This window comes from Chironomus tepperi, unplaced genomic scaffold, assembly GCF_022539635.2.
Source record: "Chironomus tepperi strain 1889 unplaced genomic scaffold, CSIRO-AGI_Ctep_v1 contig_305, whole genome shotgun sequence".
NCBI classification, from domain to species: domain Eukaryota; kingdom Metazoa; phylum Arthropoda; class Insecta; order Diptera; family Chironomidae; genus Chironomus; species Chironomus tepperi.
The window spans coordinates 242,450-262,933 of NW_027226427.1; the positions used below are offsets into that span (position 1 = coordinate 242,450).

The window sequence follows — 20,484 nt, forward strand, 5'->3', positions numbered from 1 at the left end:
GTGATAAATTCATGCTGTGAATTCTTTAACTCATAATTTTAAAATTAAAGCATTGCTTGCAATTTTTAAGTGCAATCAAAGTATTACTTACAAGTTTTACGTGCAAGTTCAATATTGCAAGCGTTACGTACAAGTTTTAGATACAACTTAAGTATTACTTGCAAGTGTTACGTACAAGTTTGTCATTACGTACAAGTTTTACGTACGTATTAGATACTTCTGAATTGAGTATTTAATTAGTTTTCCAATAAAATAAAGGTCCAAATGTCAATTTAAATAGCCTAGTCAATACAGCAACAAATAAAAATTAATAATCCCCATCATTTAACAATTTCCAGGCGACGCATTCTTCAGTTTTCACTCGACAGTGACATCATGTCTCTCAACAACATCACTATTAATGATCTCTTACTTCCTCAGCGCTAAAACCTACAATTTAATGCAGCAAACGGTATTCGAGATATTTTTTAATGCATTTGCATGCTTCCTGTACGCGAGTTCAAGTTCCTATATCGGTTTTGCATCAAACTTTTCACTTTACCCTCGTTTTGTTTCATCATCATCTGATGCTGCATTTCCTGCCTTAGTCGCATCATATGTAAGTGAATAAAAAAAGAAGCATAAGGGCAATGTTAATGACACGTGTTTATTTATAAAACAATTTGTCTATTTATAGTATCTTGGTGCAATCCTATCTATATGTTATGGAATTGATGCATGGACGTGCTACAAAGTCTTCAAATCATTTTAAATTTCAAAATTTTTTGTATTATTTTATTGCAATAATATTTTTTTCTTTATATTAGGTAGTTATACAAATTAAGAAGGAAATTTTTGTCGTGTTACATTTATTGAATTAAAGTTTCTTTAAAATGTATGTAAAGAGGCAGTATTTGGCAGATCAATATTTCAATAATAAAGTCTATGACTAAATTAAGATAAAAGAATTTTTTTTAATGTAACATAATCAAATCCACATCCAGTGGATATGTCAAATTTGAAAAATGCATTCTTTCATACAAGTTTTAAGGAAAACAAAGTGGATTTTACACATTTTTTTGGTAACATATGGCATGTTTTGTAGTTTTCAACTCTATAAAAAAAATCTTTTGGTTCCAGTTATCTAATATTAAATTCCTAAAATTCAATAGTTTTACTATATTTTGTAGTTTTTTTTTTTTAATTCAATATCTAACATTGAAAGTAGTAAAAAAGTATTAAGGAATAAGGAAGAATTTTGAAAAAAAAAATTATTATTTTAAATTCTATCGGCATTCAGCATCAGGAAAAGTATTTTAATGTATATTGACAGAACACAAGAAATTTGATTTTTACATTCGTATGCAAACATTACATCTTGAAACTTTTGTATGAAGTGATCCTGCTTTCAATGTTTGTTGTTCTGGTGCACGGAATTGATTCTGTTGTTCGATTGTTACCATCCAGAAACTTGTCATTGTCTCGTAGTAGTGACATTGACCTTTACCGCCATTACATTCAATAAATGGAGTTGCACGGAAGTCTTGCAAGCATGAACCTGGATCTGCGAGTCCTTGTCCACCACCACCATGTCCGACAGCAGTGTGCTAGATTAATAGAAATAAATAGAGTTCTACATCCTCAAAATAATCATGTCAACTTACCATCATGAAGGTATAACCAATCCAAAGACTGTCCCAACCGTATGGACATTCAGGAACTTGAATAGATTGACTATGAATAGCAATAACATTGGATGGAACTTCACAGACACTACAACGTGAAATATATGGACGAACTTCATGCTCTGCGACTGGCATCATTGGAATCTCCTTTGATGTTGAGAGCCAGAATGTACGATCATTACGTGATGCATAATTACAGACATTATTTTGACCGCAAGCCATGACTGGCATTGTTGAGAATTTACGAACACATGAACCTGGTGAACCTAAATCTTGATTAGCTGGATAGTCGTTTCCATCGACGTACATGAGTGAATAACCGTCCCATAATTTTGTATGTCCGGCATCACATTGTGGAATTTCCTCTGACTGACTGTGTTTAACCAATAAGATACCAGTAAGGTAGTCTGGTGCTTGTGTGCATGGTGCACCAGCGTTACCCTTAAAACCTTGTTGACCAGGTGCTCCATCACGTCCAGGTGGACCAGTCAAACCAATTTCACCTATAAATCCAATTGATTTAGAGATCAATGCTAATGGAGAAATTTAAGAAAGCTACCTCTTAATCCAGGTGGTCCACGTTGACCTTCAAGACCAATCAAACCGACCTCTCCTTGTTCACCGCGTTCTCCTTGTAATCCAATCAATCCAGGCATACCAGGTGGACCTGGTTCTCCCTTTGCTCCAGGTAAACCTGAACGAAGATTTATTAATAAAAATTGTTGGAATTTTTTATATATTCATACCTGGTTTTCCTGGTGCTCCAATTAATGGTGGTGGAGCTGGCAAACCTGGTTCTCCCTTTTCTCCCATGAGACCTGATTATACAGTAATAAAGTATTAGTTATGATCAAGTTTATGGCAATTATTAGATTAATTACCGGTTTCTCCGATGTATCCCATAGCTCCCTTCATACCAACCAATCCTCTGTCACCTATTTTGATAATTAGTCATATTATGTATACTTGGAAATAAAATATTTATGACAAATCTTACCAGGTTGTCCAGGTGGTCCATCAAATCCAGGAAGACCTGTTGCACCCTATAAAATATTGAGAATATAATAACGGTCATTTAATATTCAAATTGTATTTGCCCCAAATTTCAAAGTTGCACACCCCTTTAATATAAATATTAGTCTACTTCCAATCATCAAACAATGAACATCATTTAATATTTAAGCAGACTTCATTGTTCTTTAAGATGTAATGAAAGTAATAATTTGTAGTTTAAGTGCTAATTGCTTTAAAAAACAATTTCTTTCAAAATACTTGGGAGTTGTTTATGAATGACGTCCAAAATTCAAACTGGAAGTCAAACACTGAACTTACATGACATTCAAAAGAATTCTTAGAAATGAATGGAATCAAAAATATAATTTATCAATGGACGTCATTGATGGACGTCCCCGTTTACTTTATGCTTAAAAACCCATTAATAATTGTGTGAAAAACGGATTTTTAATGGATTTTAAATGAATCAAACAAAAATGTATTTACCTTATCACCCTTCATTCCCGGAATTCCATTTCTTCCATCTAAACCTGGTGCACCTTGATCACCCTTTGGTCCGGTTGGGCCGAGTGGACCTGGGAAACTAAATTTAAAAGGAAATTAATTCCTGAATTTTGGAACTTAATTTTTTAAAGCTTCTTACCCTTGATCTCCCTTTGGTCCTGGGAATCCACGTTCACCTATGATAATAAAACAGAAATTAGATCCAAAATTCCACTTCCAAGAACTTATCATCCATACCTTTTCTTCCTTCCAATCCAACAGCTCCGTCTCTACCGGGCAAGCCTAATAAAAATCACAACAGTTAGTCAGTAAAAAAAAAATAAATATTTTTTAAGCCATCATAAACATTATTTAATAAGCTTATGCAAATGAATACAATGAAGCTATTGACCTTTCTGGATATCTTCTTAAAATGAAGCTAAATGATATGCGAATGTTGGACTAAACGACCACATTTCCCCTATTCAATTATTTTCTGTGAGCATTTGTCACAGAAACATTTTCTTTTGCCTTATCGTCTTTTTATTTCCCTCTCACGATTTATTTACGTTGTGTCAAACAGCAGAGACGGTAGCGCAACGTAAGCATTATTTTCATTGTGTTCAATAAAAGTTTGACTTTTTTGCTCGCACTTTTTTAGTGAAGCTCTCAGTCGAGTTTGTGATCTTAAACAGTGAACACAACTTGAGCATTTGTGGCTGTTGAGTAGTTGTTATCAGGCACATTGGATAGAGCTTTTGTACTTGAAATAGTTTATAACAATGGTTAGCTATTTATTAGACATAAAATTAAAATTAGTCATAATTCTAATATTCAGTAATGTGAAATTAATTATGAAAGTGGTTGTGGATGGAACTCCAAAAACTTAGAAGTTATTGAATTATTTTAAGTGGTTCTGTCAAAAAATTTAATACAATAAATTTCTTGGTGATAAGATAAACAACATTATTGAATGACTTTATGATAGGCCAATTACAAGTTTTAATAGATTGTGATAATATTAAATCCAATAATATATATTTTATGCTCTTTTATTTCTATTGTTCTCACAGTTGAAGCTATCAATTTATATTTTAATATTTTATGCAATCAATAATGTCGATTGTAAATCAATTAAGCCGTTGAGTGATAAAGGAAGGGAAATTTGGTTTAATGAAACTATTCCGAGCAGTAAATTTGGCGCCAGTGGTTTTGGTGGATCATGGATATCGGGTACTGAATTTACATACACTAATAATCGAGAGCTTGTCAAGTTTGATGTTGTGACTAAGCAAAACTCAACATTATATCCAAGTACTTTCGCTGTGAGTATTTAAGCATTTAAAATACACAATCATCCTGACTATCATTGAACCCAAATTAGCCAAAATGGAGAAGTTCATCCCTCCAAAGGTCACCAACCGGAACGCATGTATTGATTCGTTACGAACCTCGTGCAATATTCAGACACAGTACTGTAGCCAGATTTTCAGTTGTTTCAAATGATGACCTTAACGTAGAATTCAAAATCAGGAATGGAACCGAGTTGCAACTTTGCAAATTTTCACCAAATGGAGACAGGATCCTTTATATTTTTGACAATACCATTTATAGTGTGCCTGTAAGAAGTTTGAGCGCAACTTCTCAAAATACAGGAACAAGAATTTCACCATTTGGTATACCAGGTGTTGAATATTATGGAATACCAGATTGGGTATATGAAGAAGAAGTTTTAGGAAGTGATGCTGCAGCATGGTTTAATGAAGATGGAAATTACTTAGCATATGCATATTTCAATGATACAGACGTTCCAGATTTTACATATGAACTTTATGGCGAAGGTGATGCAAGATTTCAATATCCTGAAGAAGTACATTTAAGATATCCAAAGGTTTGTGCATTCAGATATGATTTACAGCAATAAGTCACCTAAACTAAAATTTATAGGTTGGTGAAGTCAATCCAGACGTTCAAATGTATTTATTCGATTTTGCAAACATGGACACATTATTTTTAAGTACACCATTAGATAAAGTCAGTGACGATCATATCTTAGGAACTGTTTTCTGGATAAGCAATCGAAAATTAGGTGCAATTTGGATGAACCGAAGACAGAATAAAGGAGTGATTACTTCATACACATATGTCAGCGCAGATTCCTTCGAAATGGCTACAGTAAGCATAGAAATATTCTAAAAATTCCTTTTTTAAGCCTTTCTTTTCAACAGATTGCAGAAATTAATGAACCCGATGGATGGATTGAATTAGACACACCCAAATGTGAAGCTGATGGCATCTGCTATTTCATCAATAATGCCAATAACTGGCCATCATTAACAAAAATTGACACAAATACCAATACATTAACACCGCTTACATCCAACAAACACGTTTTCTCATATCTTGGGTCACGAAACGGAAAGATGTAAGTGACATTTTAATAATTTCATTTAATTAAGTTATATAATTTAACCTTTTGTACTTTAGCTATTATTCAGCGACGCCCGGTCAAAATGAATCATTCAACAGACATACTTATGTATTGGATAACGGTGTTGAAAAATGTCTGACATGTGAGATTGTCACACCTGAGAAAAATAAATGTACATACGCAACAACATCATTCAGCACTGACCTATCGCACTATGCTTTAACTTGCAGTGGACCTGATGTATCGTTTACTGATATTTATGAAACTGATTCGAGTACAAAAATTTTAGAATGGAGAACAAATGCGCAATTACGCACAATGTTGGAAGGCTATGAATTACCAAAGATTAAAATATTCCATGTGACTGTCGGTGGAAAATATCAAGCTCCAGTTAAGATGCTTGTTCCACCAGAAATTGATTTAGATGATATTGATAAAGTAACTGCAAAATATCCACTGCTTATAAGAGTTTATGGTGGTCCTGGATCTGTTAGAATTTCCAATACATTCTCAGTTGGATATCAAGTAAGTCATGAACTATATCTATCCTATGTATTAGACCTAATTTATTTCAATCATCCAGTCATATCAAGTAACATCCAAGAAGATGATTTACGCAGAGATTGATGGACGCGGTACAGGTCAAAAGGGCGTTGACATGATGTTCTCAATCAACAATCGACTTGGAACTTATGAAATGGAAGATCAAATAGCTGTTACAAAATACTTGGTGGATAACTTCAAATTCATTGACAAGGAACGAGTTTCCATTTGGGGATGGAGTTATGGTAATTACATTTTGACCGTATTTGACATTTTCTATAAATTTATTCAATAAACTTCAATTCAATGCAAATTTTTTATTTGTCAGGTGGATATGCAACAGCCATGACACTCGCGAAAGATACTGAAAAAGTATTTAAATGTGGAGTTTCTGTCGCACCTGTAACATCGTGGATATTCTATGACACAATCTATACTGAACGTTATATGGGAGTTGATCCATATTCAGCACAGTATAATAACAGTGATGTCTCAACTCCTAATCATATTAAAGTCATTGGTCAACATGATTTCTTCCTTATTCATGGAAATGCAGATGATAATGTACATTATCAACAATCCATGGTACTTGCCGGTGCCCTTGAAAAAGCTGACATTCTTTTCGAACAAATGAGCTACCCAGACGAAGCTCATGCATTATCTGGTGTCTCACTTCATTTATATCACAGTCTCGATCGTTTTTGGGACAAGTGTTTCAAATTATAAATTTATTGTGATTTAATGCAGTTTGTATTCATTTGCAGTCATTATAATGTGAAAATAAAGTGATTTAAATGCTTAAACTTACCTGTAAGACCACGATCTCCCTTTTCTCCGATTCTTTATTTAGGAATATTGTCAGACATGAGATTTACGTATTGATAAACAATATTTTATTAGTTCTTACCTTCCAGGTGGACCTGGCATACCTCTTGGACCAGTAACACCATCTAAACCTGGTAAACCTCTGTCACCTATTGAATTGGAAATCATTAATGTGAAGTTAAGGAATCTTCAAATTGTGCCTTAAAACTTACCTTTCTCGCCAGGCATACCGATTAATCCCTGAAATTTACCAATTAGCTTGACATATTCTTCATGTTAATATTAAATGAATAACTCACATCACGTCCATTTTTACCAGGACGTCCAGGAAGACCCTTTTCTCCCTTAAGAATTGGACCAACATCACCACGTTCACCTAAGGAAATGATTCATGAGTACCGTTATGTTCACTAGCATTCAATAGATTTAAACTTACCAGTTAAACCAGGTTCTCCCTTTTGACCGACCAAACCATCCATACCAGGAAGACCGACAGGACTGAAATACATAAGCAATTATATATTTGCCTTTAGAGCTAATAACATACTCAAACTCACCCTGATGGACCTTGGTCACCTTTTTCTCCCTAAATTACACAAAAAATTGTCATTTCTAAGGCACAGTTTGCTTAAATCATTCAACTTACTTGTGGACCAATATCTCCGGGAAGACCGACTGGACCTGGGAAACCACGTTCTCCCTTATCTCCTTTAACATCAACAACTGGACCAGGTAAACCTCTTTCTCCTAAAATTTGAAATTACGTCTAGTTACTGTAAGTCTTAAAGTTTATGATGATAACATTACCTTGAGGACCTCTTTCTCCCTTGATACCAGGATATCCAAGTGGACCAGGTAAACTAAATGAAAATTATGATTAAGTTTTGTAAAATCATTTGAAATTAACTGTCATACCCAACATCACCACGTTCTCCTTGACTAACTGGGCCAGGTTCTCCCTTAGTACCCTTTGGACCGAATGGACCTGGCAAACCAGGAGCTCCTTCATTTCCTTTAAGTCCATCTAAACCAGGTGATCCAGGAATACCGTTTGGACCACTCATACCTTTGTCTCCCTTAATTCCTGGGAATCCAGGTAAACCAGTGTCACCTAAAGAAAATGCAGACAGTATTAAAGATTGAAGCACATTTTGAAATGAAGAAATTACCCTTCATTCCATCTAATCCAGGTAATCCATCTAAACCATCACGTCCAGGTGGGCCAGGAGGTCCTTGTTGTCCAATTCTGGATTTTAATAAAATAATTAATTTATACAGACAAAATAATCACAATTTTAATTCAGGAATATACCCAGGTAATCCAGCATCTCCCTTAATTCCAGGTGGACCATCAAATCCAGGGCGACCATCAATACCTCTTAAACCAGGTGGACCAGCCTTTAAATAAAAATAATTAAGGGTTTTTGAATAAATACCTAAATCGATCAGCTTACCTCTCCCTTTTGTCCCTTTTCTGATACATCACCAGGTTCTCCCTTAATACCGATCAAACCTGGGAAGCCTCTGTCTCCCTTTTCTCCGTCTAAACCAGGCAAACCAGCTGGACCGACTGGACCAATGTTTCCTTTTGGACCAGGGGCACCAGGTGGACCAGCAATACCAGGAAGACTGAAATTAAGAAATACATCAATTTACATCGAACGATTGATTCAAATTTAAATACATACCCTTCAAGACCGATGTCTCCCTTGTCTCCTTTCTCGCCACGTTCTCCCTTCATGCCTATGTAAATTATTGATCAAGAAAATGTATTAGAAATTATGAATTGACAATTAATCCAATTATTTAAATGCCAGCAACTCAATTAAAGTTGCAGAAAATCAACCGGAAATGTACATCAATGCACAAATTCTACGACTGCTCAAAATTAAATTAGGAATTTGAGAATATAAAAGACAACGAAAATGTTCATTATGGAAGTAGAAAAGTTTTTGCTTCCCTGGTGGTCGCTGTCAAGTGGAAGTCTTGTAATATTTATTAGAATAATCTTAAGTGACTCAATAGTTTGGTAAAATGTTCTTGGACGGAAATAACACGGCTATATTGCCATTAGCACTTCAAGGGTTAGTGTTCCTTAATCTCTGCTATAATTTTACTATTTTCAATTTTAAATCTACAGAAATGGACCAAAACTACTTGGCTGGAATCTTCCAACAGAGGATGTGCATTTACTCGTTCCACATTGGCAAGCATTTGAAGCTCCTCCATTTTATTATCATTTACTGTTAGCCTTGATATATTTTGTTTTGATGGTGATATCAACAGTCGGAAATGGAATCGTCATTTGGATATTCTCTACGTAAGTTTGAGTCCTATTTAATAGACGGCAATAATTTCAAAATTTCTATACTTCTTCACTAGAACTAAATCCCTCCGATCATCATCAAACTTATTTATTGTTAACTTGGCCATTTTTGATCTTTGTATGATGCTTGAGATGCCAATGCTGCTTTATAATTCATATTATCAGCGCATTATGGGTGGAGAATTAGCATGTACAGTTTATGCTATACTCGGTTCGTTCTCTGGAATTGGTGGTTCAGCGACAAATGCAGCAATTGCTTTTGATCGTTACAAGACAATTTCAAGTCCAATTGATGGAAAATTATCACGAGGACAAGCAATCATGCTTATTACTTTCACATGGTTCTGGTCATTGCCTTTTACTATTTTACCAACATTGCAAATTTGGGGTCGTTATGTCCCAGAAGGGTGAGTCTACATAAATTACAATTAATTTCTGAATTCAGTAATTATTTTCCATCAACAGATTCCTAACAACATGCAGCTTTGACTATCTTACAAATAACGATGAGACAAGAGTATTTGTGGCTTGCATCTTCGCATGGGCATACTGCATTCCGATGTTCTTAATAGCAATATTTTACATGAATCTCTTCAAACACGTTCGTGCCCATGAAAAAATGCTTAAAGCTCAGGCAAAACGAATGAATGTTCAATCACTTTCAGCAAATAAGGATGCAGCATCAAAATCAGTTGAAATTAGAATTGCAAAAGCTGCATTTACAATTTTCTTCATGTTCGTTTGTGCCTGGACGCCATACGCAATTGTTGCCTTAGTTGGAGCGTTTGGAAATCGACAACTTTTGACGCCACTAGTTACAATGATCCCAGCAGTATGTTGCAAAATTGTAAGCTGTATTGATCCATGGATTTATGCAATTTCACATCCAAGATACCGAGCAGCATTGGAAAAAAGATTGCCATGGTTGGGAATTAGAGAAGATTTGAACGAAGAGGAGACGAAATCAGCTATGACTGCTGTTACAGCAGCTCCACCAGAAGAAGCATAAAATTATTTTTTGGAACCTTGATGAAGACTTTTGCATTAACAATGGAATTTGGGTTTGGACTAAGGATCAATTTCGAGTTAAATTTTTAATAATTTGTTGGCATTAAAATTGAATTTGGAATTGAATATAGATTTAATTAACCATGCATGGTACTGCAAATCAAAATGTAAATGTGTTTCATTTGTCAAACTCACCTAATGGACCAGGTAATCCTCTCAATCCTGGAGCACCCTTTGGACCCATGTAACCCTTTGGTCCATCATTACCAGGGTATCCTCTTTCTCCCTTAGCTCCGGGCATACCAACCTATGATTGAAATATTTATAGAACTGGATCATGACATTTAAAATATGTCAATACTTACAATACCAGTGCTTCCTTGATCTCCCTTCATACCAGGAATTCCATTACGTCCATCAATACCAGGTCTTCCGATTGGTCCTTGTAAACCTTGTGGACCCTTTGGACCAGGTTCTCCTTTAGGTCCTGTAAAACCAGGTGCACCTGGAGTTCTGTAATTTTAAATTATTTAGCATATACTCCAATAAACCTGCAATCAATTACATACCCTGCTTCGCCAAAGTCTCCCTTTTCACCAGGGTAGCCAGCTAAACCTTGGAGTCCTGGCAATCCTTGGATACCAGTATCACCACGTTCTCCTTTGCGTCCTTGGAAACCGACATTACCCTTTGGACCGGGTGGACCAGCAACACTTAAACCTTGTTCTCCCTTTTGACCTGTTAATAATCATTTATGGTTTTAAAACTATCCAAAGTATTTCAGTTATTCAATAACAAACCCTTGTCTCCTGGCAAACCAGGCAATCCTCTTAATCCGTCTTTTCCGGGGTTTCCGGGGAAACCAACAGCACCATTGAAACCTTTGTCTCCTCTTGGACCTATTATTCATCATATTATTAATCATGTTTATTCATAGTTTGCTGATGAAATTCTTACCGGGCAATCCACGTGGTCCAAATGGTCCAGGAAGACCAGTTAAACCGGGTAAACCTTGATCTCCCTTATCACCTTTGTATCCTCTTGGACCTCTTTCTCCAGGAATACCTGGAGTTCCGACTGGACCAGGTTCTCCTTGGTCACCTAGATTATTATTTTAGGACAATGTCAAAGCAGTTCGAAAAAGTTCAATCATTGAATGCTTACCAGGCAAACCACGAATTTCATTTGGAATATCAAGTTGTGGACAGTTTGGTGTGTCACCACGGTCTCCTCTTAAACCGGGGTCTCCCTTTTGACCTTTAGCACCATCGTTACCAGGAATACCTGGTTCTCCCTTTATTGAAGCACCCTTTGGTCCTGTGATTAAGAAACAATTAGTTAGGATTAATGTTTATAGAAATGATATAAAGTACTTACCAGGAAGTCCATCTCTACCAGGTCTGCCAGGTGTACCATCAAGACCAGGAATACCTTTGAAATTACAAGATATTTAAGATTAATTTAAGTTAGAGTGATGTTATTGAGTTAACTTACCGGGTCTACCAGCTTCACCAGGTGGTCTATAGAATAAAATTCATCCGTCAATTAATCCATATCTATGATTTAAAAGAACTAAAATTTAAAAACATACCCTTGTAATCCCTTAAGACCAGGAATACCAGATAAACCTCTTAATCCTTGATTTCCTTTTGGACCGTCTCTGCCAGGAGGACCAGGCATACCTTTGTCTCCCTTCATTGGTTGGATACTTGATAAACTAACAATAGCGTCATCTCCTCTAGGTCCTTCAGGTCCAGGCAAACCGTCTCTACCATCAGTACCCTTGGCTCCAGCTTGTCCAGGTGGACCTGGATTTCCGTCTTCTCCTCTGATTCCTGAAAGAACACGATAAAATTGGAATCATATGTTCAATAGCAAAGTTAACGTATTTACTTACCAGCATATCCTTTTTCACCAGGAATTCCCATTAAACCCTAAATTAGGAGATTTAAAAGTGTTATTTCAGGATCTTAAATTAAATATTTAATTAAATCATACAGGAGCTCCAGGTAATCCATCAATTCCTCTTTCTCCTTTGTCTCCTTTGAAACCTGGTCTACAATCTGAACATCTTCCACCAATGTCTCCCTTTTCACCAGATTCTCCTTTCAAGCCTGATATATACATAAAATTTCATTATGAAGTTTCTATTGCTTTTAACATGTTTGATCTTACCATTTAAACCTGGTCTTCCAGGTTCTCCCTTTTGACCGGGTGTTCCAGTTCTACCAGGGACACCTGGACGTCCATCTCTTGAATCTCCAGGAACACCAGCTTGACCTTTGAAACCACGTTCTCCCTTTCTTCCAGGTAAACCTGGGAATCTATTGAATTTTAAGTTATTTTGAATATATTTCTACATTGTAAACTTATTAACATACCCAGCTAAACCAGCATCTCCCTTTTCTCCTTGAATTCCAACACCGGGTTCTCCAGTCTCTCCGCGGAGACCTTCAGGACCTGGCATACCGGGTAAACCTCTTGGACCTTGAACTCCGGGGAATCCTGCTTTTCCTGGGTCACCCTTGTGTCCTTTTTCACCGGGGAAACCTTCTGGACCTTGTCTGTATTTTTAATAATTTTCATTTTTATGCATATTCATTAAGTGGATAAAAGGATTAATCATTTACCTTCCGGGTAATCCGGGGCCTCCTTTCATTCCTTGATTTCCTTTTGGACCTCTTTCTCCGGGAAGTCCATCTAAACCTTTTGGACCTGGAAGACCTCTGAAACCACGTGGACCAGCGGGACCTATTTTAAGAATGGTTTTAAATGTTTTGCACTGAAAGGAAGTTGACTAATTATTTACCTGGTGGTCCTGGTGTGCCTTTGCCGCCTCCGGGTGGACTGTGAACAAAATTTTAAATTATTTTACTGAATGATTTCATAAATAAGCAAAGCATACCCAGGTGGTCCAAGTAAACCAGGTGCACCGGCTAAACCATCTCTACCAGGTTCTCCCTTTTGACCAGCAGGTCCGTCTAAACCGTGAAGACCTTCCAAACCGATGTCTCCCTTTTGTCCGGGTGGTCCTGTAGGTCCGAATGGTCCATCTCTTCCCTAAAAAGGATAAATAGCATATTAATGTTGGTTCTTCAGTATACCAGAATCATGGTGGGGGAAATATCGTGAACATAAAAATTTAGACTATCAGAAGAACTTCCCCCCTCAATAAACTATAAAACACGAATTCGATACAATACCAAACACAAAGCTATAGCTTCCAAATACTTAAAATAACAACAACAAGTGGTGAAATAAATATATTTGAACTCGAAAGAATTTTTAATGCTGAATCATCGTAATAGAGTGAATAGAATGGAATCAAATACACTATCATATCACTTAAAAGCCTTTCTTTACATCAAAGTGTTAATGCCTTATGAGGCTTCAAAAATTGAAAATCATTTTCATTTTTCACACTTTCTATTCATTGAAAATATATAGGAAAAGATTTTTTTCATTTCGATTGGCTCACATAGTGAAATTTTTAGCATATCACCACAATTCATATGGTAAATTATGAATTTTAACCCATAAAACTCCTGTGTCGACATCGAACCCCATCAATCTATTGATATACCGGAAAAATATTTTCAATAGGTAATTTCCCTTTACAAATGCCGATGAGTATCTATAAATATGATAAGTTAGTTCTAGAAAATTTTTAGTTTGTTGAAGGTTCTTAACGTGTTAAGTTGAATATGGACGATAATCAGCCATTAGATTTATCAATGAAAAATCAATTGAAAATTTTTGTCAAAAATAATGCAAAATCTACAAAAAATGTCACAGAATGGATTGATAAGTTTTCGATACTCTTGAAATATCCAAAATGCTTTCAATATCTTACAAAGGAGAAGATGATTAAGCTGCAGAACTATAGGTAAATTCACATAATATTCAATTAAATTGAGTTTCAAGAGATATTTCATTCCAGAAATATTTTATTCTGTGAGACATGCCACAAATTCTTCGACCGTCCATCACTTCTTCAACGACATATTCGCTCACATACTGGAGTCCGTCCCTACAAGTGTGATAGCTGTGACAAAGCTTTCTCAACTTCATCCTCTTTGAACACTCATAAAAGGATACATACAGGTGAATAAAGACATGTTTTAAGCACTTGAATCCCCAAACTGAATTCCATAATTTTCAAGGTGAAAAGCCATTCCAATGCAGTTTCAAAGGATGTGGAAAGCAATTCACCGCTAGTTCCAACTTATACTACCACCGAATGATTCACTTTCAAGAAAAGCCACACAAATGTTCACTATGTACCCGAACATTTCCAACACCAGGAGATTTACGTAATCATTTTTATGTTCATAATGGAATGTGGCCGTATGTATGCAAATGCGGACGGGGATTTGCAAAGAAAGCTGCATATCAAGGACATTTGACGAGACAAGGACATTGATAATTATTGAAACTTACTCTTTGTCCTGGTGGACCAGGAAGACCTTTCTCTCCCTTTTCTCCGAGTATTCCTATAGTTCAAATTAAATTAAAATTTAAATCTAGTATTAAAAATTAGTTAAGGATATAAGAATAATTACCAGGTTGTCCAGGATTTCCTATATTGAATAAAAGTGATTGAAAATGTTAAAAATAAATTTTTAATGAGAAAATAAAGGTAAAATTACCTGTATCTCCAGGTTTTCCGGGTATACCGATATCTCCTCTGTCTCCTTTTGGTCCTGCAGGTCCAGTTGGCCCAATAAATTCTTCGTCACGATATGCAACAGGTTGGAATTGTGTTGTTTCTCCCTATTTTACTCCAATTAATTATCAGAAATCACTAGAAATTAAGAGCTTCAAATTACCTTTTCACCAGCAGGTCCTCTGTGTAAATAAAATAATATTTAGTAATTTATACAAATTTAAGTAATGCTGAACTTACCTAATACAGTCTCCTTTTTCTCCAGAGTCACCTCTATCTCCCTTCTCTCCATCACTATAATTTATTACAATTAGATTTAATTTAAATTAATATTATTAATATGTAACTTACATTCCATCATAACCAGCTTGACCAGGTTCTCCACGTTCACCTAATTAGCAAATTATACGATATGTTAAGAATTAATCAGGAATGAAACTATAATGAACTTACCATTTATACCAGGAAGACCAGGGTTTCCAATTCTTCCATCAAAACCAGGCTCACCTACGAAAAAATATTATTGAATCCATCTTACAACTTTACTATAATCCCAAACTCACCCTTTTGACCCTTTTCGTAATTTGTGTAGTCAATTTGTGCAGGTTCTCCTTTTTCTCCCTATTTTAATTAATATAAAGCTTATAAAAGCTGTTCAATCGTTATTTTTGAGCGATTTTCTTTACCTTGCCACCAGGAGCACCAGGGTAACTAAAATTTTAATTGCAAAATTATATTAAACTGCTCGCTATAGATAATATGATGAGCTTACCCTCTTGGACCTGGATTTCCTGTCAAACCAGAAAGACCCTATTGTTGAGAATTTAAAGGATATAAAAGATTAATACTGACAAAGTATGCGGAATGTAAATTAATAATTTACCGGAAGACCGTCTGTTCCGTTACATCCATCAACACCGGGAATACCAGGTGCTCTATAAATTAAAATTAATTCCAATTAGCATTTAAAATTTCAAATGGAATGAATGTAAACAAATATTTTACCCAGCTGGACCACTATGACCGGGTAAACCTAAAAGAACACCATACATTAGAAATCTATTACTTGACGTTTAAATTAATTTGTATACCTGGAACTCCAGGGTAACCGGGAACTCCTGTTTTGCCTCTGTCTCCTTTTGGACCCTAATATGTAGAATAATAGTTTGAGTTTAATTCATAGATTAACTTAGAATTATGTCTGTATGAATGAGCTTTGGCTTTGGCTTAATATTATGCAGTCAAAGCTCATCCAATGACATAAAGTTTGTGACAATTACCCATGGACCGACTGGACCAGTTTCTCCCTTTTGTCCTTTTGGACCTGGTAGACCTTCTGAACCAGCAAAACCTTGCATACCTATTTGACAAATTTTAATGTTTTTTTATGTAATTTGAAATCAATTTTAGGAAATTTGTTGAAAATGATGCAAGTCATTTAAAGTTCAAAATAATACAAGAAAGTATAGACTCACCCTTAGGACCAGGATATCCAGGAACGCCAGGAAGACCTCTGTTTCCTTTTTCTGCGAAACATTTTGGTATACAGCAGCCAGAGCCTGTACAATTTTTAGCTGGTGGCCCTCTCACTGGGGTATTTGCAGTATCAATAATATCATAACTATCAGGCACTTTTTGTACATTTGTACGATCTCTTATATTTTTATTTCTACCAAGAAGGCCTACACTACCACTATCGATATCGTTCCACATTTGCGCACTTGTATTTACAATCAGATATATAAAAACTACTATTGCTACTAACCACCTATTATGCAAGCAATGAAAGAATAAAAAAAATATACGTAATTTTATTAATGATTCAGCATTTACGCACGATCACTATTTCTCATATGGAAATTTTCATGAATGGATAGTAAGTACACTGAACGAATGTAAACAAAACTTCGTAACACGTGCGCGATGCGAGAGAAAAAAAGCTGATCGGTCCGAATCGTCGTGAGAGAATGAAAAACTCGCGAAAGGACTGCAACACAAACACAAGCGTATTTCACGAAACATCTTCGGACTTTTCACGACTTTTTGACTTCTTTTCAGTGTATTTGTTGGGGGGTTGATTTGCATGACTCAAAATCATTCAAGCTGATCATTTTGATTTTGGACATTGAAGTGACAACATCTGAGGAAATGGAGTCAAGGACGTTGATTGTGATTCAGACGCACTTTTTATGGAATGGATTTTTAAATTTTATGAATTTTGGAATTTTTAAGTTTTTAAAGATTATTTTTTGATTTATTTTAATTTTTGTAAATTTTAAGTCCATTTTTTACATTTTATGATTTCTCAATTACTTCCACTGTGCACAAATTTTAATGCTTTTTCATCCACTGTACAATAATTCTTCGTAATGTCTCAATTTACAGCTGTTTACTGAATTTCTAGAAAATTGAATAATTTTTAAAATTTCTGAATTGAATTTCGATGGAGTTAAATTTCACTAGATGTTGCTCGATTTACTTGATTACGTTAAGAATATATTTTGTCGTAACTAAGGAATTTTGTGACTTATTAATTTTAATTTTTAATAATTTAATATTGTTCAAAATTTCACATTTAGGTGCTTGACCAATTGAAATGTGAATAATTGCATTATTTTGAGATTAAAAACTTTTCAAAATGAATTACTTTGAAGTATTGAACATTTTCAAATTTGAATTTTTATGATTGAAGAACTAAAGAAATTCATGCAAATTAAGATCTTTTGAACTAAACATTAAGTACATTTAATTGCTTGTTTAATGAGTTTTAACTAAGAAAGCTTAGAGTTTTTGTAAATGACTTTTTATTGGCAAAATCTTAGTATGAGTGCAAATTGGATTTTATTTCAAATATCTCTGAATATTAAATCGTTTAAATTGATTTGAAGTTTATTTTAAATAGTTATAAGGTAATCAAAAATTAGTTTTTATATTATCATGTTAATTGCAATTTCAATCTCATCAAAATGTATATTGATAATGTTTAAACTATTGTTTATAAAACACATTATGAAAAAACATCTTTTTTATTTCAATATTTTGCAAAACTGTGCAAAATATTCAATTTTGCAGACAAACAAGCTCAAACTCATAATTTTACCAGTCATAATAAAAACTCTGCAAAAATTCAGAACCTATAAATTATCTTTCCCAAATTGTATGTCAAGAACACAAAATAACAGTAAATAGAGCATCCAAAAGTCAATACAGTAGTCATTTCCCAGCACGTATCGTCATTTACTACATAAAACTCTCTGAAGACCTCTCATTGATGACCTTTATAACTTTTTTCTGTCATTTGGTATGTTCTCAAATTAGTACGTATTTAAATACATAAAAATCACGTTTCACATTCGTTATGTTTGACTTCATTTCCGAGATAATACAGACTATATTATATACAGTAGGAAGTTGAACAAGAATTTTAAATTTTGATAGCAAAAGATTATTCACAAATTTTTGATATTTTTCTATCAAGTGTGAGTCTTAATAAGTTTTTAATAATGTGAATGATTTTTACGTCTTAAAGTAACCTAGATTTAGAACAAAATTGTTATGACTTATGGAAAATGGAATTTTTCAAACATATAAAGTTCAAATAAATAAAAAAAGGAGAACGGGGATTTTAAACATAAACTTTATTTGATAATTCTGTAACTTTTTTGAGAAATTTTTGTAAAAAAAAAACAGTTCTGATGAATGAAATATCAAGGAAATGTAAAGTTGTGTAATCTTTACAATTTTTGGAGCATAAAAATATGAAAAATTTAGAGTTGTTTAAAATTTTGATAAATTTTTGCGATTTGGTCATAAATGACTGGAAATTATTTGAAAAATATGACGAAATTTTAAAACAAATCGTAAAATTAAATTGAAGTTTTGAAAAAAGATTCTAATTTAAATCATTGATTTGCAAATTTAAATTTTTAAAGGGTTTAATTGTTAATTTTAGTTATTGAAATCTTATTTTCTTTTGTATATCTCAAGTTAACTAAAATATTCATTAAAGATCCAATCTAAAAATTTAGAACGATTTAGATCATAATTTTAGAATAAGAATAAGATTTGAGAAATCAACTCAAAAACCTCAAAAGAAATTTTAAAAAATTTAGTCAATTCGAAAAGTTAAAAGAAAATTAAGTCACAAAATTCTTATTTCCACCAGGAAACATAAAAAGGTCAAAAAATTAATTAATTGTATCATAAAACAGCACATTTAGCACATAAAAGTTGGTATACCAATAATTTCATGTTTAGACAGTAATCCATTCTCATGGTTTTATGTTATTTTAAAATATTTCACATAAAAAGTTCACAGAAAATGATTTTTAATTCCAATGAGAATTTTCTTAATTCACGAATTTTCAAGAAAACAGTTTTTTGAGCAACATCACATTCATGTTCATTTCACATCTATGTATATATATTTTTTTCTAAATCTTCTCATTTTATTTCTTTTCTGTATAATTTTAATTTCAATCACAATTGTTCATTTCTAGCGCTTATCAGTTGAACTCATTAATAAACTTCCTTTCTGAACTATGATCATTATATGACTTCTATCACGATTGTGCAACGTTGCCACATTTTTCATCCACACTTTTTAAGCATTTTTATATTGAATATTAATCCTTTTTGTGCATCAACACTTATCAATCGACATTATTATTCAAGGTTTATTATTGCTTGCTTTTACAGGCCATAATGTAATACATTTCTAATCATAATCACTTCAATAAATCACTTTGCAAGCAGAGATCATCACAATTTAATCCTCAAATATTCCATCCAAAAATATACATAAAATTTTGATAATCCAGTCCAAATTAATAATCACTTGAATGATTTTGCTACACACAAATCACCACATTTATTTTGTCGAAACAGGAAGATAAGAATTCTCACCATGGTGATTCTCGTAGGGCGGCCATCCTTGTGGCTCCCTTATGCTTTGAGCCCATCCTCGGGCTCTATTAATTTATAATTAAAAATATATTTTGGTTCACTATAATCACAGCTTAAATAATTTTTTTTATAAAAAAATTCCACTTTTTTAAAACTCCATCAATTGATTGCTTTTGTGTCTTAAACACTCTCAAAAAAAAGGAACAAATTAATTTTTTTCCTTATAAACTAGCGTTTAATTCTTTCCCAAATCTTTTATTTCTGCGCAATCTCAGTTTTATTATCTCTTTTTCCACTCAACAGCAATAAAAAAAATTGATAATATTTTAAAAAATCAAGTAGACGCGAGACCACGGCTTTTCAATCTTGTCAAGTGGACCGCCGAACACGAACTGATCGTACGCGATGAAAGGCGAATGAAACAAATTTTCTAAGTATTAAGCCGTTCGCATGTGATTCGGGAATCAGGAAAGTGTGGGAAACGATTGCAACATATGAAAATATAGTGAAGGAATATGGAAAATATGAGACACGACAAACGATCGGCTGTTATAGAATTAAGAATGTATGAGACGAAGTTATATCGGCGATCGTGTTCGGGCTGCAACAGCAACAGTTA

General features: G+C 34.1%; 3 protein-coding genes across 3 annotated transcripts; 2 read left to right on the top strand and 1 right to left on the bottom strand.

The window, feature by feature from the left end:
- Nucleotides 1-621: 621 nt before the first annotated feature.
- Col4a1 (Collagen type IV alpha 1) lies at nt 622-20,256 on the bottom strand. The gene is given in 53 exon segments (XM_070642932.1): nt 622-1,586; nt 1,644-2,167; nt 2,224-2,358; nt 2,411-2,482; nt 2,546-2,599; nt 2,662-2,707; nt 3,165-3,261; nt 3,322-3,358; nt 3,420-3,464; nt 6,944-6,975; nt 7,043-7,109; nt 7,173-7,200; nt 7,260-7,336; nt 7,397-7,458; nt 7,518-7,546; nt 7,607-7,707; nt 7,768-7,820; nt 7,876-8,071; nt 8,130-8,358; nt 8,415-8,589; nt 8,649-8,703; nt 10,490-10,601; nt 10,660-10,807; nt 10,864-11,032; nt 11,095-11,193; nt 11,252-11,395; nt 11,459-11,611; nt 11,672-11,725; nt 11,789-11,814; nt 11,886-12,129; nt 12,192-12,228; nt 12,293-12,408; nt 12,470-12,618; nt 12,676-12,858; nt 12,925-13,045; nt 13,104-13,141; nt 13,200-13,354; nt 14,735-14,787; nt 14,857-14,874; nt 14,944-15,067; nt 15,124-15,142; nt 15,201-15,254; nt 15,312-15,351; nt 15,414-15,467; nt 15,524-15,581; nt 15,647-15,671; nt 15,733-15,770; nt 15,844-15,895; nt 15,966-15,993; nt 16,052-16,106; nt 16,241-16,320; nt 16,436-16,728; nt 19,866-20,256. Coding segments are annotated over 53 exon segments (5,364 nt in total). The 5' UTR covers nt 19,922-20,256; the 3' UTR covers nt 622-1,331.
- LOC139092512 (venom dipeptidyl peptidase 4) lies at nt 3,806-6,942 on the top strand. The gene is made up of 8 exons (XM_070642933.1): nt 3,806-3,946; nt 4,235-4,486; nt 4,546-5,052; nt 5,109-5,336; nt 5,390-5,586; nt 5,649-6,117; nt 6,176-6,380; nt 6,464-6,942. The coding sequence occupies exons 1-8, from the start codon at nt 3,944-3,946 to the stop codon at nt 6,859-6,861; spliced, it is 2,259 nt and encodes a 752-aa protein (XP_070499034.1). The 5' UTR covers nt 3,806-3,943; the 3' UTR covers nt 6,862-6,942.
- Rh5 (Rhodopsin 5) lies at nt 8,920-10,460 on the top strand. The gene is made up of 4 exons (XM_070642934.1): nt 8,920-9,044; nt 9,101-9,280; nt 9,343-9,693; nt 9,752-10,460. Exons 1-4 carry the CDS (start codon nt 8,995-8,997, stop codon nt 10,293-10,295), a joined length of 1,125 nt encoding a protein of 374 aa, XP_070499035.1. The 5' UTR covers nt 8,920-8,994; the 3' UTR covers nt 10,296-10,460.
- Nucleotides 20,257-20,484: the final 228 nt, after the last annotated feature.